Source organism: Nycticebus coucang, chromosome 21 (assembly GCF_027406575.1).
Source record: "Nycticebus coucang isolate mNycCou1 chromosome 21, mNycCou1.pri, whole genome shotgun sequence".
NCBI lineage: Eukaryota > Metazoa > Chordata > Mammalia > Primates > Lorisidae > Nycticebus > Nycticebus coucang.
In genome coordinates, this window is record NC_069800.1 from 26,681,636 (window position 1) to 26,700,531 (window position 18,896).

The window sequence follows — 18,896 nt, forward strand, 5'->3', positions numbered from 1 at the left end:
TGCAGCCTGAAGGAGCTGACTGCATAAGAGCCGAGGCTGGACAAATTAAATCATCGAAGGAAATATGCTTTAGAAAGAATCACATGACAGGCCTTAGCACAAAGTGCCTACACCTCACTTTTCATGTATCCAGTGGGAGGTTAAATTACCCAGGCAATGTGGAAACACTCACTCATCTACCGGAGAACAGATGGATTTTAGAGCAGAATTTTCACACATGGCCCATGTGTTGACCCCTTGGTGGCTCTGACAGAGGGAGTATATTTATTTGCTTTTTATGTCTTCTTGCTTCCTTTCTGTTCCTTTAATTTTAAGGAGTGAAAGTGTTACTGTTGTTCCTTAGAATAACTTCCCTGAGCATCTGTGTACCCCCAAGCATCTGCGAAAATGAAACTGTTTTCAGACTTGGGAAGAGGTAAAAGAACGGAAAACATTTATCAAAAAATGATAAGTTCATCATCCCTGTTCTTGCTTCTTAATTGCTTTTACCAAACAACCCAAGATCCTTTCATGGGTAAAATGGAAAGCCAACCAGAAAAATTTATCAGTATTGCTACTCTGTGACTGTAGAGAGAGGTAGAGGTTGATGGTAGACGTGATGAATGTGATGGTGTTGTTGGCACAGCAGTAGAGCAGAGGGTGCGGGGCAATGGTCTTACGGGGGTGGGGGCAACGGTCTTACGGGGTTGGGGGCAATGGTGTTACGGGGGTGGGGGCAATGGTGTTACAGGGGGTGGGGGCAATGGTCTTACGGGGGTGGGGGCAATGTCTTACAGGGGGTGGGGGCAATGGTCTTACGGGGGTGGGGGCAATGGTGTTACAGGGGGTGGGGGCAATGGTGTTACGGGGGTGGGGGCAATGGTGTTACAGGGGGTGGGGGCAATGGTGTTACGGGGGTGGGGGCAATGGTGTTACAGGGGGTGGGGGCAATGGTCTTACATGGGGTGGGGCAATGGTCTTACATGGGGTGGGGGCAATGGTCTTACGGGGGTGGGGGCAATGGTGTTACAGGGGGTGGGGGCAATGGTCTTACGGGGGTGGGGGCAATGGTGTTACAGGGGGTGGGGGCAATGGTCTTACGGGGGGTGGGGGCAATGGTCTTAACAGGGGGTGGGGACAATGGTGTTACAGTGGGTGGAGGCAATGGTCTTACAGGGGGTGGGGGCAATGGTCTTAACAGGGGGTGGGGGCAATGGTGTTACAGGGGGTGGGGGCAATGGTCTTACAGGGGGTGGGGGCAATGGTCTTACGGGGGTGGGGGCAATGGTGTTACAGTGGGTGGAGGCAATGGTCTTACAGGGGGTGGGGGCAATGGTCTTAACAGGGGGTGGGGACAATGGTGTTACAGGGGGTGGGGCTGATGGTAGCAGAGGCAGTGATGCTGGTGATGGAGGTGCTAATGGTGATTGCAAGGGTGGTGGTAAGGCACATGGAGGGGCGGAAGTGGCACTTCAGAAGGCTTAGTGGTAGGGGCAGGGGAAACGATGATTCACTGGCTGGTGAGGCGGGGTTTGGTGGCGGAAGGAGCAGAGCAGGCGATGGTGGTGGTGGTGGAAGTGACGGTGAGGGTGTTGGTGCTGATGATAGAGGCCATGATAGTGGGAAAACAGTGCTAGCAAGAGAATAGAACATATGAGATTGGACAATTTAGTTCATGAACTTATCTTTGAAAAAATGCTACATACCTCATTACTGAATATCACTACGGTCACCTTCAAAGTACCCACCTGGGATGCTATGCACTGACACCAGCACCTAGTCCACCTTTCAAAGCACTTTGTCTAGGATGAGTTCACAAATTTAATTGTACAAAGTCAGCTTTGATAGCTTTCCAGAAAAAGAGTTCCAAAATTTCTTTGAAGGGTAGACTAGGTGCTGGCATCGTGCATAGCTTCCCAAGGGCAGTACTTTTGAAGGTGACAGTAGTGATATTCAGCAATGGTCTGTAGCACTTTTTCTAGAACAAGTTCATGAACTTCATTGTCAGACCTCATATGTCCACACAAAAACTTGTATATGAGTGTTTGGAGAAACATTATTTATAATGGTCAAAAAGTGGAAACAGTTCAAATATTCATAAACTGATGAACAGATAAAACAAAATATGATATACACATACAATGGAATATAATTTGGCCATAAAAGGAAGGAAGATTCCTGTTAGAATGACTGTTACTAAAAAAGAAAAATAAATAAAAAAGGAAGTATTGATAAAAAAAAAAAAAGAAGTCTTGATACATACACTACAATAAACTTTGACAATTTTATGCTAACTGGAAGAAGCCAGTTACAAAAGGCCACAGATCGCATGACTCCGTTTATATGACACGTTCAGAGTAGGCACATCAATCGAAAGATCTAGGACCTGGTGAACTGGCTGGAGCTCAGGGCTGGGAGAAGTGAGATGGGGGTGACTGCTAATAGGTATGGAGTTTCTTTTTGGAGTGTTAAGATGTTCTAAAATTAGGTTGTACAACTCTTTGAATGTACAAAAACCCCCATTGAATCATATACGTATTTAAATGGGTGAATTTTATGGTGAATCAATAAAGCAGGTTAAAAAGAATGTGAGGGCAGTAGTGGTGGAGGTAATGGAGGGCCCAAATCTGGTTGATGGGGATTTGGGGCAGAGGAATGGAGAGAAGAGCTGACCGACACCAGATCTACCTGAATGCAAGTAGGGCCAAGTCTGAGTATCACAGATTTTGTTTCCATTGGAATTTTTCTATGTCTGCCAAAAAAACTACATTTCTCCCACAGCCAATACTGAATTTATACAAGAGTATTTCTAACAGAGTATGAAAATCAAGCCAAGTTGTCAGTTGCCATTGGAATTATGTTTGAAAGGGAAATCTTTGTTTTTTCCACACACTGTCCTTGGCACACAGAACCGGCTTCTTAGGAGCCAGGGGACGGAGAAGCCAGGAGTCCTGTTCTTGTGTGAGTGCCAAACCAGACGGGTCCACGAAGAAATTAAAGCAGGTATCTGGGGTCTATAATTTTTAATAATTTTAAACTAGCTACAAAATGTCAATCACTTCACAAACCAACAAAGGAGACAGGAGGAATTTAATATTACATGCTATAATGATATTTATCTCACAGTTTATCTATATTTCATTCATTTATATTATTTTTTAAAAGGTTTCTTTATCAGCTACTAAACATCTCAGCAATTTGGTGTGCATAGCTCTAGATTAAGCAACAAAGAATTGTACTGATAACAAACCACACAGGAAATGGTGATTAATAAGTCAGCCTTATAAAATTTACATCTCCACAGTTTCACAGCAGGCTTGCTTTCTCCAAAACATAGCCTTCAAAAGCAGCAAACAAAACCTATATTACATCCATTTGACATAGTTTCAGCTAAACATATATTTTGCTGGAAATGATTGAATGGCGAGTGTGTCAAATCCACCTTTTTTTAAAATTCTTTTTTTTAAAAAAGGATGATTGTGGTTTATAAGTCTATATATGACAGAAAGAGAGTGACACTACTGCGGTTTTGCTGGTATAACTTAATCGTGACAGTGTCTCAGTACTGAGCATGCTTTGTTGTTCTGTTGTTGCTGTTGTTGTATGTGTGTGTTTTCTCATCAGTATGCTACTGTCATGGAAAGTTGTTGTTTAAGTAGGAATCTAAAAACTCTATTTAGTTCTCATGCATAAATGCATAAATCACATCACTTTTAGTGCATTGCCTGTTATGTAATTCCACATTGTCTAATCATGAAATCATAAAGACAGATAACAGCCATGAGGAACCAAAGACAGCACATTTTGAGAGATTCAGAGCCTGACACTCAAAGAAAGGACCGTGGCAGTAGCTCTGTGGAATGTCACAGTTTTACAAGAACAATACTGTGTATTGAAAGAATCAACAGCACATTGAGCATTCCTAAACTGTCATTCAGCAAATGCCACTGAAGAGAGGAAAGGAAAAATGAAACTCAAGACATCTTACATAGGGAGTTGGAGCCACCAAATGACCACTATATACAACCTTCAGAAAGAAAGAGACCCAGAGAGAACAAAAGACACATCGTATTGTCAGGAAGCCGACGGATGACACAAGACAACATTCACGATGAGGTTGGACTGGCGTGTGTCTATGTGCAGACCTACTAGGTGATACAATGAGAAAAGCATGAAGGAGCGAGCTTGCCCGACAGCATTCAGAAGAGAACCCGGGGTGTACCCTTAACCACTTCCCAGCATCTTTGTTGCACGTTGGTTAGCTTCATCAATTCTGGTTTTGTTGGAATCAGCCTAGAAAAGGGGAAAAGAAAACAGAACTCAGTTATCTCTTAAAAATCCATTCATCCTTCTGGATACAGGTCAAATGGTTCCTCTTGGGTGAAAACACTTGAAATTTCCAGCCAGAGTTGACTGCGTTTCTTTTGTATCCCCAGAACTATTTGCTATGGCTGTACTTGGACATGACCCTAGAGGTTTGATTTCAGTTTTTAACTGTTTTCAGGATCCTTAACCCATAAGGATCCTTTATTTTCCTACCCTAGAGCGCCACTTAGTGACTTCCGTCATAGGCCTTCACATCTGTTGGACTGAGTTGAATTATCACCACTTAGTTGGTTTTAAATCAAGGCTAACTTACTACCAGTGTCACATTGAGCAAATTACTTCTTGGGTCCTTAGCTTTGCTGTCTATAACCTGGGGATAATAAAGAATATTTCCAATAAGCCTGAACATCTATAGTTGACCCTTGAACAATGTGAGTTTGAACCGCCTGGGTCCACTTATATGTGGATATTATTCAATAAATATATGGGAATTTTTTTTGAGATTTGTGATAATTTGAAAGAACTTGGAGATGAACGAAATATTGAAATATTGAAAAAATTAAGAAAAAGTCATTACTGTACAAAATATATGTAGATACTAGTCAATTCCATCATTTGCTAACACAAAAATATACACAGATCTATTATAAAAGAATATAGTAGATATTATTATGTAAAAATATTACACAAAATTTGTTAAAACTTATGCACACACACACAGAGCCTACATGGCACTATTCTAAGTCAAGAGAAATGCAAACAGATGTAAAGATGCGGATTTAAATCATGATGGCAAAAATTAACTGTTGACCATAATGTACTAATGTAATAATTTCATAGCTACCTCCTGTCAGTATTGTGGTGAACTCAAGTGTTAAAAGTCACTTGTCACTTATCATGCCCCCACCCCAGCGGTTTGTCTCTCTAGTAAATTGCATATCACAGTAAAATGTGGTCTCGCTCTGTTCTCCTACATGTTTCCTTGTGTTTAGTGCAATACCACAAACCTTGAATAACACTACAGGCCCCAATCCAGGTGCCACTTGAGTGGTGCTGGAAGTGCTCCCAAGAAGCAGAGAAAAGTCATGGCATTGCAAGAAAAAGGTGAAATGCTTGGTATGTAAGGTAGACTGAGATCTGCAATTGTGGTCGCCTGCCATTTCAGACAGAGGCTTCGTCTTGTAAACAGATGACATACACAGGACTACGGACTTTGCTCACTTTCAAATCACTTATTGGTAGATTTCTTTACTGCATGGATTATATTTTGCTGTATATGCAGGATGAAACCCAGGGCTGCTACTGAGATAGACCTTTAAGCCTTAGAAAATTAATAATTCCCATCACCACTGAGAGATGCGTCAGCAAGTACAGATGAAGACAAGCATTCTGTTGGAGCTGTTGTTCTGCCCTATCCTGACTGATAATATCACCTGTTCTTCTATAGCTTGGGAAGAGGGGAAGTGGGCTGCAAGCAGTGTAGGTAAACCCAACCATTTCTCTCTCAACCAGTATTACTCAATGGTTACTGACTTTGTACCTAGTAGCAATCAATGATTACTGTGCTTGATGTTTCCAATCTCCACCAAATTGGGTCATCTTAATTCAGTTTGCATTGTGAATTCTCAAGACACGAGAGTTATCCATATTCAAATAGAAATTTGCAAAGTTAAAAGAAACATATTTCTAGATTATTTGTAATTCTGAATTATCTGGCAATATTCTCTGCCATCTGTTTGGATAATTGAGAGTTGTCTTTCAAAACAAGCATTTACATAGTAAGATAGAGCATTGATTTTCTTTGTTTTTGTTTTGAACTATAGACTCCTATTTTTTGACCTTGGGTTCCATATTTGGAAAATAGACCATCTCTCCAATTTTACTGGGCTCTTAAATCCTCCCTTACCAACTACAAATAATATCAGAAGGAATGACACTTTAGGGCAAAGGGAAATGGCAGGCTCAGAGCAACATGAAATGTTCCTGTCAATTGGATTATGCTAACTGTGTTTCCAGACTGAACTCTGAGAAAAGCTCAAATGAGAAAATAACCCACTTAAAAATAGATGGCATTTCTGAAAGCAAATATTCTAAGATCTCTTGTGTAAGAATGCACTGATGAGCCTTCACAGAGTGGCACAAGGACATATTTGAAATAGAGCATGCGGTCACTCCTTGGATATCCTCAAGGGACCTGGGAGGAACCAGAACAGACACGTGTTCAATGGGCATCTGTGACTTCCTAAATTCTTTCTGAAGCATATGAAACTTCCAGCCCATACAGTCTCTGACACGAAACGTACTGCATCTTTATTACACAGAGGAAGCGGTGCTTTTAGAAAAGGAATCCTGAATCTCCTTTTAGACGTCTTCCTGGTATTTGGAGAATGCTTGTGTGTTCACCCTACATGCTTTAGGATTTCTTCTATTCCAGTTTTTATGTTTCTATTTAGAGAATCCTAAATTGTTGGCATACCCAACATATGCTGTACATTTCTGCTTGTGATGGAGCCAGGATGACCACAGAGAGCCAATAAGAGATTGGACAGAGCTGCTCAGCCTGCCCTTCTGAGTCCTCTGGGAATCTCAACTTCAGATCACAGCAAGTAGCGTTGAGGCCCCAGTCCAGACTTGAAGCCTGTTCTGATCTAGGTTTGAACTGTTCTCTTACTTTCCTTCAGGTGGAGCAACCAAGTCACAGAGCTGGTGAATGGGAGAACCTCCTTAGTACCCATAGCCTGAGTTCTCAATGTTGTGGAAGAATTTAAGAACTGCTAAAGCATCAGTCCCACTGTATTTCAATGTGTACCTGATATCTACCACTGACCGCTTTAAATCAAAGTTTGAACATTTCTAAGTTATGTTCTTAGCAACAGCACCCATAAACCATCTGACATAAACTTGCCTCCGATTTAATAGTTTTCTGAAATAATTGTATGTTTTTAATCTTAAAGGATTGTACATATGAACACCCATAAGCAGAAAACAGAAGTAATTTTTTGACAGTGCATGGGGATGTATTGAAAATCTCATTGTTTGGCACTTCCAAAACCTCACTGTCCATCCAGTGTTGAGGAAAGATCATGACTGATGGAACTGGGTGAAGGTGGCTTTTGGGGTCATGAACGAATATGGGAGAAACATCACACACACTCTTTATCCCTACACTGTGATTATAATTACATCTTAGATATGCGGGAAACTTTTCCACACGGTGTCCTGTTATCAGCAATGAGAACTCCCATGAGCAGGTGGTGAAGTCTATTAATAATTGTGCAGCTCATGTAGGGGGAAATTCTGGGTTGAAACAGTCTCTAAATCATGAGCAGACTATGATTTTTAAAAAAGGGCTACAGTGTTGACTGGAATAAACGAATTATTCAAACACAACAGGACCTCTCCTCCACTTCTTAAATGATTCAACACTGCAGGCTTAATACAAACTGGAAAAGCTATTTCCCATTCACTTGCCTGGCTTCTGATTAAACCTTATAGCTACAATATGTCTTGGCCTCTGTAGTACATTGGGCCTAGAATAACAGATTTTTCCCTAAAGATAACAACTAGGAATTCTGCAAAGTATTAGTATCAAGATGCCACTTGCCTTTCCAGGAACACTTTTATATATTTATTTACTTTTTGCTTAAAGCACAGTTCTATCAATAAGAGTTTGACCTTCTATTAGTAAAACCTCTTCTTCGGGAACCCTAATTAGCTTTGATGCATTATCTAGCCACATCTTCCAGTAAATTGGGTCCATTAATAGAAAATGAATACTTCCTGCTCTCTCCAATCATTTTCCTGTTGGAAGGCAGTTCAGCAATTATTTCCTAGTTTATTTTTCTGGGCCCTAATGGGTTAGGTCAGCTTTTGTCGGCTCCAGTGCTTTTTAAAACTCTCAGTATTATTCTAAAGATCTATTGACTTCCACAGCTTTAAAAGCTCTATCATATCAAAGCCTCCCTAACAATGATTATGCATGTTATAACTTGTAAAAACTAAGCAAAGCACAAGCATTTTTCCAACCAACATTGACATTTGTGTGGCTCAATGCTGATCAGGTAAAATATAACACAATCAGATATCTTTAACATGGAGCACATTCAACACAATAAATAGGGCAAAGTGGTTCTCTGATCTGATGTTTACTCGTTCCTTTTTTGAGTCATTGAAGGCTGCTTTTGTATCAAGAAATTACTAGTTAGCCTTATGGTTTGAGAAATCTCAAAAGTATCCTTCTGTTCTCACCAAAGTAAAATGAAATAGAAATTCAGGATCTCAGACTAAGAACTTCCCTGTCTCTCAGGGAATAAACATTCAAAGTAGGGTAGAGTAGGGATTTACAATTACTATTAACCTATAAAGTGTCTGTCTGTTTCTCCTTTTTGGCATTTGGACACTTTATGAGTTTCTAATCAATATTCAATATGCTACTGATTGTGGAAGGAAGGATATAAAGAAATAAAAATCATGCCAGGTTTATATGGTAACAGATCAGTGGTTCTCAACCTTCTTAATGCCTTCTAATGCTGCAACCCTTTAATACAGCTCCTCATGTTGTGGTGACCCCCAATGATAAAATTATTTTCGTTGCTACTTCATAACTGTAATTTTGCTACTGTTATGAATCATAATGTAAATATCTGATATGCAGGATATATTTTCATTGTTACAAAGGAGTTACGACCCACAAATTGAGAACCACTGGTATAGATGTAGAACGTCAGATTTTGGTGCCCTAAATCTCTTTATAGCAGCTTTCCAGTGTTTCTTTCTTTTTTTTTTTTTTTTTTGCAGTTTTGGCTGGGCCTGGGCTTGAACCCGCCACCCCTGGTATATGGGGCCGGCGCCTACTCCTTGAGCTACAGGCACCACTCCTATTTTCTAATTTTAAGCCCTCAAATCCACCTCTTCTTATTTTATCCTCTCCAGTCTTCCTATGGCCCTTGTTGACACTGAAGGCCTTGGAACTAAGTCTGGTGTCCTGGTGTGGTGTGAATTCAGTTTCATCAGATATGAGTCCCTATTTTGAGGTCTGGGGATGTGAACTGTTGGTACTGGAAATGGAGCCTGAATCTTCTTAAATCATCATTAAAGCTTTGGCATTATAAAAACAAAGGTCATAATTATTTTCTAGCTGAACTGACGATTCTTTCCCCCATTTTCTGATTCTATTCTTTCACCATCTTTACTTGACAAACAGTTAAACATCCTCCGAGACTCACCTCAAGGTCAACTTTTTCTGTGATTTTCCTAGCCCCAGCCCCTTGAATTTCTTTCTTATTTGAAAAAACATCCTTCCCCCTGTGGATCTCTTAGTGAATTATATTTTGTGTGCTTAGTAAATTCGTCTGCCTCCTGTGCACTGTGAACATCTGGGCAGTAGAAATGGTGACTTGCTCATCTGTGTCTAACCCACAGTGTCTCCCACATTGCCTGGTATAGAGCAGCCTTCGAGAAACATCTGCTAGATTAAATCCTACCCTCTTATCTTCACTCCAGCTCTACTTTTTGTTGTTGCAGTTTGGCCAGGGCTGGGTTTGTACCCATCACCCTCGCTATATGGGGCCGGCGCCCTACTCAATGAGCCACAGGTGCCGCCCCCACTCCAGCTCTCTTTCTGCCTTTGCTGTCCTGTGTTTTTTGTCTTGGAAACTCAAGGGAAACGTTTCCAGCAATCAGTGTATCTGAATTCAAGGTCATATTTTGAGGATCTTGCTATGCCTTTCACACTTCCTGATGGTCACCTGATGGTCATTTCAGAAGAACTGACAAGCAGTATAGCAACTTGCTGACTGCCAGGCGCCTACCTTCTCCATGATCCTGTCGATCTGGCGATTCTGTGTATCGATCTCATTGCCCATATCCAGGGCCATGTGACGGAGGTTCCCAATGATGCCGCTCACCTGCTCCAGATTTTCATCCATTTCATTTTCTCGGGCATCATTTGTTACCCTGGGAGCAAAAGTGCAATTTTTAGAGGACAGAAGGTGGAAATAAAACTTGAATACCAAGGACCTGAAGCTTAGGGGAATTCTGTAGTCTTGTAGTCATCAATTTTTATCTATCTTTAATCTTCATCTAATACAAGAACAGATTTTGGCTTTTGTATATTAGAAAGCAATTTTTTAAATTGCATTTTGAACCTTGAATTTCTACTTTTAAGGACACAGAATAGCAAATAGATTCATTTATCCAGATTGTCCCAGTTTTTATTTTTTAAATAATTTTAGATGGAAGGACTCTAGGTCAGAGAATGAAAATGAAACTGATAGAAACTTGATTTTTCTTTCTGAAATACCAACCAGAATCTCCAAGACTCAAATTGAGAATTAAAGAAAAAGATTCTGTGCTAAGTCAGAGTCTCTTTGCTCAACTCTTTTCCCACGTGGGACCAACATCTCCGAGAAGAGTCATGGTCATTACAGTCTACCCCTTAATCCTGCTTGCTCCCAAGAACTCCAGAGGGAGCTGCTTGTTCAAGATGATTTTTGTTTACGCATACCTTAATGCTGTTTTTTTTTTTAGTGGTACTATGAATGAGTGATTTCAGAGTAGAAAACCATGATAAAAGATTGTTGAAATGAGGAGGAAGAATTTGGCTCACAAAGTACCTTACCATCTTGCCATTTTTGCATTGTCCAACTTGAAAGTTAAGGATGCATTTTATTGCAAACAGCAGGTACTTATTCTTTTCTAGTACATACAGTGATGGGCTAAAAAACAAAGGGGTTCAAAGGGGTTAACATCTTCCCCTCATGAAAATCCACAAAGTAGACTGGCCCATCACATTTTTTAAAGGCAGCCCAGGCCAGAGAAAATTTAAAAATTAAGGGAGAACTTCCTAGCTTCCTCATGTAGGGAATATTATTTAAATGAACATCAACAGCTAAGATGTATTTCTAGCCCATGGTTCTCGGCCCTGATTGCATTTTAGAATCACCTGAGACACTTTTATGAGGCACAGGTGATTGTGTCTCACTTCAAGAGATTCTGATTCAATTGGTGCTGATTGGGCCCAAGCACTGGTGTTAAAAATAAATAAATAAATATCCCCAGGAGATTCTGATGTGCAGTTGGGTTTGAGAAGTCTGGGCTGGTTTCCCTGGGAGCAGACAGAGACCTGAGTTCTGAATTGGCTGATGTGTGTAATTTGAGATTTTTAAAATAGATATTTAAGTTAGTTGTTGCTTCTATATCTCAAAAGGAATGATTAGCAAGAAGTTTATTATTCTCTATTTTCACGCTGAGTCCATTTTCAGATTTTTCTTACTCTGTGCCCTGAAGGAGGCTGATCTCCACGACTGTGGCACCCAGCTTCTCCTACCTCTGGCTTATAATGGTCTTTTGCTAATGGCGAATGAGAAATTGAAGGGCCGGAAGAGGAAGGGGTGAGGATATTTATCTGCTTTTCACTCCCTGCTAGCTCTGGCAGTGGCTGCATGTCTCTGTCTAGCCCCATGTCCACATTCATAACTATTATTGGGTCCCTCTCTTGTCTATTCAGGACTATGGTGATACATTTCTGCTATAGCCAGTCCAAAAGTGCTTTACCATAACTTGTTATTCACCCTACCCACACCTCAAAGAAGAGACTACAGTCTCTCTCCCTCCCTCTGCCTTTTTTTTTTTTTTTTTTAAACAGAATCTCACCCTGTTGCCCAGGCTAGAGTGCTGTGGCTTCATGCTAGCTTACAGCAACCTCAAATTCCTGGGCTCAAGTGATCCTCTTGCCTCACCCTCCCAGGTAGCTGGTACTATAGGCACCCACCATAATGCCCCACCAATTTTCCTATTTTTAGTAGAAATGGGGTTTTGCTCTTGCTCAGGCTGGTCTTAAACTTCAGAGCTCAATAGATCCTCCCATTTTGGCCCCCCAGAGTGCTAGGATTACAGGCATGAGCCACTGCGCCCAGCCTGTGAACAGTCTCTTAAATAAGCTCTGTTCAATTAAACTCATAGAATGAGACACCAGTTTACTGCCATGTTGAATCCGGATGCAGTTGTGTAACTTGCTTTGTCTAATGAAACGCTGGAAAACCTGATATAAGCAAGATTTGCTAAGTGCTTGTGCACTGGGTCTGGCCACATTGGAATGCTGCTGCCACCATGTAAGAAGCCTGTGCTCTCCTGCTAAAGAAGTCACAGCCAAGAATAGGAGTGTCCTCACTGGCAGCCCCAGCCAACCACCAGACAGGAGTGAGTGAGGTCATCTTGGATCTTCTGGTTCCTAGTTCCATATAGTCCCATGCATGAGCCCAGGAAAGGCTCCTGGAAGAACTGCCGAGCCAACTTGGAGATTCGTTAGCAGTAAAATGGTGTTTGTTTTAAGAACCACCCCAGTGTGGGATGGTTAGTTATTCTACAACAGAGAACTGTTAACAGTGTACATATAGTACATGAAGCTCACCTGCGGATGAAACCACCACTGATGGCCATCTGCTCCCGTTCGTCCACTACACGAGCAGGCTGGCTAGCCACCACTCCATCCTGATTATTGCCCCAGGCTTTTTTGTAAGCATCACTTGATTTAAGCCTATGCAAAAAAGAGGGTAAGTGACAAGGCACAGGGGTGGAGCAGTAACCTCACAACAATTGTCACTTCTTCAAGCGAAGAATCTAACCAAGCGAATGAGATTTAAGTCGAGGCATTAGGGAATACCGATATATCATAATCCAGACCCAAACAGTTGGCCACCACCATGCCTCAGCTACTCGACACTTCATTTCCAATTGAGTCAATTGCAGTTGTCAAGACTGCAATCTTTGCCTGCCAGGTTGTTCTACTTTTAGTTTGTTTTGTGGTTTCCTTTGGATTTAAGACAAGGATTGAGGTAGCTGGAAGACATTCACTTCTATTTCAGTGATGTGGTTGTATTTCGAGACACAAAGCACATACACACAGAGAAACATACCAGCAGACAGACACAAAACAAGACTGCCAAATAGAGTGTGTACGTCACACCACAGTAACACACTGTCGTTAAGAAAAACAGACTCAACCAAATTTTGTACATACCACCATGCAAAGATCCCTGTTTAATATATATTTTTTCCAATACATGTATGAAACTAACATTTACAACTCTGCATTAAGGACATAAAGGATTGGTGGTTGGCCAAGGGTGATGGTCTTTGAATTGCCTCTAGAGTTATTTGAATTAGATAATATATCGGTACTTCCAGTCACCATACATCCAGAGTTGATGTACAAACCTTTGTCCACAGAGACAAAAAGTAAAAGAAGCATAGTGAAATGAATGCAGGAAAATAGAAGAGAGAACAAGCCATCTAGCACCAAAAAAGGGAAACCCCTCTATGTCTTCTTCATGCACCAGCTACAGGCATGAGTAGAAAGTGAAGCATTCTCATTTAAGCCAAACTACTCCAGAAGTTGACCATTCTCGAGAAAGGCACTAGCAGGACAGTAATAGCCTTCATGAGGATTTGAAACGCAGGTTCAGTAGCTTCTTTGTTGGGCTGAGGGCAGGGTGGAGAGTGCTTACAAACTCCTACTTGGAACTACCCTGGGGTGGTGGCGGGAGGCGAGTGGTTTGAAACTGGTGTGGTCTCCATGGGCGGTATTTCACTGAGCTGCCTTGGAGTAAGACTTAAAATCCAGGCATACCTATTGTGCCCAATAGAAACATGTGCAGCATATTTTGGTGGGTGTTATAATTTAAAGCAATCAAAGATGTTTTTAGGTTCTTTGCATAGTAGAAACCACATGCTTTTTCGTCCAAAAACAAGAGACATCCTTTGGTTCTATTTTCACATTTTTTTATTACAAGATACTAGAATTTAACTTTTCTTTTCTTTCTTTTTTTTTTTCTTTCAATAGAGGACCATTTATTAAAAGTGGCTCAAATACTTGCAGATTGGGGACCAAGAAACTCTGGAGACAAATGGGAAAATTATACCAATGGAATTTCAGCAACTCCCACAAAATTTTGGAGGCCTCAGAGTGGCTGAAATTCACTGCACCAGAGAGCCATGGGTCCATTCAGAGATTAGATCCCCAAACTAATTTTAACAGAGTTTAGAGTCTGGCTTTTTTCCCTGCCCAACTCCTCATCCCCTCTTTTCTGGGATAAAAGAAGTTATATGGACTTTGTGATGTTTTCTGCTATGTAAAATGTCTGGTATACCATCTTTGGCACAAAGTCAAAGGAGCAGGAAATACGCGTTTCTGAAAGAAGGCAAACCACTGCACCCACAACGCTGCACATAGACTCACATCACTGCTGTGCATCTACCATAGTCCTGGGATACATGCCGAGAGAGTCCAGGGCACCACCAGCCACTGCATTGTGACACATGGTTTTTAAAGCATTATTTACACAAAATAGGGAACACACTTCAGTCAAGCTTTGAAGCTCCATTAGGGTCTCATGCTCATTTAGGAATTCATGACCACTGATACGTGGAATTCGTAGGGGCCGTCATTTCATAGGAACATTAGAATCCATCCCAGGGGCCCTTGCCTCCCCAACTTTCTTCACACAGTTGATGAAGGGAGGAAAACATATCTGTTGAAATTTATCACAAAACAGATGGAAATCTCACTTGGGGTCAAGTTACCACTGGAAAGGATATACAGTCAAATCTTGACTAACTGGAATGCTTAGGAATAATTTTGTTTTTGATACATGATATGACTTTCTTAATGAACAGTGGACTGGGGAGGACAATTTTATTTCAAGGGCAATGGTGAATACTTTGTTAGACTCTGGAGCTACTTTCCTGTTTGAGTAGCATAGGGTTGGAGCCATACAGTAGAATCTCTGTAAGTTGACCACCCAAGGGACAGTAACAAACTGGTCAACACACAGAGGTGGTCAACATAAGGAACTGGGCCTAATGTATTGATATGTACAAGTGGTGCAGGTCCAGTCTATGAAAATTAGGTCAAGTTAAGGAGGTGGTCCGTGTAGGGATGTGGTCAACTATGGAGGTTCTACCGTGATTGAATTTTTCCTTGGCTATGGTTTACATTGATGTGTCTGATGGCCAACCCTCAGAAGATCAGTTCTTATTGTTTGGTCCTCATAGATGTGGAAATTGTAGGAGGATGAAGTCTGAGTAAGATAATGCAAACTATCAAGATTGCCCTGGAAGAAAAAATATTTTAACTATCGAATGGGATTTTTCTTTTTTTTTTTTTTGTTTCTTCTTAATAAAAGTGGGAGGTATCAAAAGTATTGTTTCCCATCAGCTAGATTCCAGTTAATCAGACTTTGCTGTAGGTCATTCTTTGAAACATAAAAGATTGTAATTTATTTGTAAATTGAGCCCCTCCCCCTCCTAAACAGGAAGTGGGATATTTTAAATCAGCCTCAAAGTTTAAAGGATGTGAATGGTCATATAATCTGCTAAAAATGACATTGATTTCTATTCTAAAAGCTAGGATCAGGAGAGCTTTTAGGAAAAAGGCTTCTTTTAAAGGGGGAAGGTGGGAAGGGGTGAGGGAGATTGGGTGACGAGTTTAATTTTCCAAATGCATGTTGGACAATCCACTCATGCATTTAATTTTGTTTTTTGTTTGTTTTTACTGCTAGTCAAATGAGACTATCTTCCAGAACCCTCAGTTTTAGGTTCCTTCTGTTGCAAACCTTTATAACCACATGTCACATTTCTGCTACATTCCAAAAGAAGCATTGCAGAACCTTTAGAACAGTTGAATGTTTTGTGATGTCGTGCATGCAAAATCTACACATTTCAACATTTCAGCCAGTGTACGGGTAGATCTTCCAAGGAGAAGAATTTGAGAGGGACGGGTACAATTTAGGTGCAATTTGCCAAAGAACTCATCGCCTCTGTGTTGGGTGCAGTGGCAGCCCCTCGTGACCAAATTTGGCAAACTGGCGAGCAGTAGAGAGGAAGAATCTCTGTCATACTCTCTAACTTACAGAATGCTTGCTTGGGCCAAATTACCTGTCTCTTTCACTTCTGAAAAATCAAACCTTGCTATATCTATTTCTTGTCTTTCCAACTTACCGGCAGCCTTTTCTCAATCTGCAATTTTGGTTAGGGGGAAATAAAGTTCCCTGGGTGCCTCTTTCTTGAGGCTAGTCTCTGTCTCAAGGTACACTTTCTGGAAAATGTTGAAACGTTCATCAATAAAAATTGCTGACAGTGAAGCTTTCACTGTAGTATGCCTGATTTTTAATGCATCAACAGTAACTTCCACTAGTATCATCTAAGCTATGAGATGAATGCATTGGAGACGGTATTGATCTGTTCTGCATGCCACATGCTCATCCTGTCTCTGAGCCTGGCAGGAATGAGCTTGTCAAGGCTTGGAGATGGGCCTTGGGAAACCAAAGCTTCAGGCAGGCAGGCAGCACCTACTTGTTACAGGGACACACACAAAGCCCGCAGAATTTTCCTAGGTCCGTCAAATTCTTTTCTGCTTCTTTCATGTCCTTATTGATTTGGTCCATCCCTTCCTCAATGCGTTCCAGTTGTTCTGATTAAACACAAGTATTTTATCCCCACAGAATGAAGCAGATGGAAAAGGACAAAGAAAAAAAAGACAAAACTTCAGACATTCACTTTGACATTAAAAAAGAAAAAAAAAAGAAGAAAAAGAAAAAGAAAAAGAAAGAAAACTGGACGCCACAGATTAGAGCTGGTACCCAGTACCTACTTGTTACAAGGACATATGAAAAGGCCACAGCATTTCCCTAAATCTTTTAAATTTTTCTCGGCCTCCTTCATGTCTTGGTTGATATGGTTCATGCCTTCTTCGACACGATCGAGTTGTTCTGGTTAGGACAAAGGGATGACAGTGTGGAATGAATTTTTGGGGGGTTTCCAACAGAACGTGAGAAATGACTATGTGAAACAGAATTTGAAAGAGAAGGAGAAATAGCTCAATGTATTGTCCAAGAGGATGCACGTTGTAGACGCTATGGCTGCCCCAGCAGGCATGAGTTGGTAGGTAAGGAACAGAAACCATGCTCAAAGTTGCTTGTAATTCAAACACCATGTGAGGGGGTCTGAGCGTCCAGGAAAACAGCACTGCAATTACTCACTCAGACACCAGTGAAACCCAAGAGAAAGAAAAACAGGTGTTAGTTCACGTTTCAGGCATGCCAATTTATTGCTACTGGGGAAAGTATCTGTTTCAATTTTAAAATATCTGTATCTTTTGGTTTTTAAGCATCTTCGACCAGATAAAGGTATACAATACATTTTCTTCTTTGGGAACAACATGGGCAGCAATCCTTAGCAATGGGTATGGGCCTTTTTTCTTCCCCTAGCTGTGGCTATCTAACCAGCGGTAGCTCATAGTCTGTTCTTGGGTTTACATATTTAATTCATAGAAACTGTAAAAAAAAAAAAAAGAAAAGAAAAGAAACATCAGCACAGCAACATTGTAAGTACTGGGACATTTCTATTCTTCTCTCATCCTATGACTTATTTTCTATAAAAGCTTTGGAAGGGTTTTGAATTTTCTGCCCCTGATTTAGTCTCCCCAGTGGAGAGCATGCTAACTACTGAGCCCAGGCAGAGAGAGCAGGGAAAACAGCTGTCTCTTTGGAGGAGCGGTGATGGATCAGATGTAGGCAGTACCCTGCTGCTGCTGGTAGCAAAGCTGACCTTACTGTATGTAGGACATAAATCGATAGTCATAAAAATGAACCAGACTTCTAGGTTGCTAGGGTTACATATACCAAGTTGCTTAATTTTTCAAAAATTGTGAGGTAACTAAGTTCAATGAAGGAATTTGTCTTAAAACAGCTTTTAAGACCATTAAAGGAAAGCAGTAATGGGTGTCTTGATTGTCTAATTGCAAAACCTAATTATATTTCCATTCCGTTTTTTCATCCGTATTTTCAGGCATGTATGCCTATGCTTCTGGGAATAAAGGAAATGCTTGGAAAAAAAACTGATAAGTACATTTGCAGCCTGGGAACATACACTATCACTTAAAAACAATTTCACATTAAATCTTGCAGTAGAAATTGTTATTATAAAAAACTAAGATAGTTTCACTAGTGAAACTATTTCCAACCTATTTCCAATAGGTTGGAAAATAAAAATGTGAAAAATAAAATCCTATTGTGTTCTTCTATTCAGCTTATTAGGAATTTTCTTTTTCTGCTGTGCTTTTCAAATGACTGGTGAAAACTAAATCTCAGTGTTTATATATCCATCATCAGATACCTGGAAGATATAACCATGTGTTGCTAGAGAACCTTCATTGAATAAATACAGGTACAGTGATGTCTTCAAAAAACCCTTAAACGGGTGTGTGCGTGTATATATGTATATATGTGTGTGTGTGTATACATTCTCTCTATTTGTAGATGGCAATATTTATTTACTTTAGAGATAGGGTAAATCTCTGTTGCCCAGACTAGAGTGTAGTGGCAAGATTATAGTTCACTGCAGCCTTGAACTCTCTTGGGCTCCAGTGATCCTACCCCTCAGTCTCCCAAGTAGGAGCAAGTGGGACCACAAGCACACCATCATGCCTGCCCTAGATGGCAATTCTTTACATTCCAGAAGATATTTTTTCCCTAACATTTCATTTCAGTTTCCTTCCTTTCCTTTTTTTTTTTTTTTTGAGACAGAGTCTTACT

At 40.7% G+C, this 18,896-nt stretch overlaps 1 protein-coding gene across 2 annotated transcripts in view; it reads right to left on the reverse strand.

The window, feature by feature from the left end:
- Positions 1 to 2,987: 2,987 nt before the first annotated feature.
- SNAP25 (synaptosome associated protein 25) overlaps positions 2,988 to 18,896 on the reverse strand; it is a 99,171-nt gene continuing 83,262 nt past the window's right edge. Inside the window, exons 5-8 of one of the 2 annotated variants that reach the window (XM_053574761.1) lie at positions 16,657 to 16,774; positions 12,716 to 12,841; positions 10,116 to 10,260; positions 2,988 to 4,272 (exon numbers count right to left, since the gene is read on the reverse strand). In XM_053574761.1, the coding sequence (XP_053430736.1) occupies positions 4,204 to 4,272; positions 10,116 to 10,260; positions 12,716 to 12,841; positions 16,657 to 16,774 (458 nt within the window). In that variant the 3' untranslated portion in view covers positions 2,988 to 4,203. Of the gene's footprint in view, positions 4,273 to 10,115; positions 10,261 to 12,715; positions 12,842 to 16,656; positions 16,775 to 16,954; positions 17,073 to 18,896 lie in introns of both variants that reach the window. The other variant, XM_053574762.1, reaches the window with a different exon arrangement.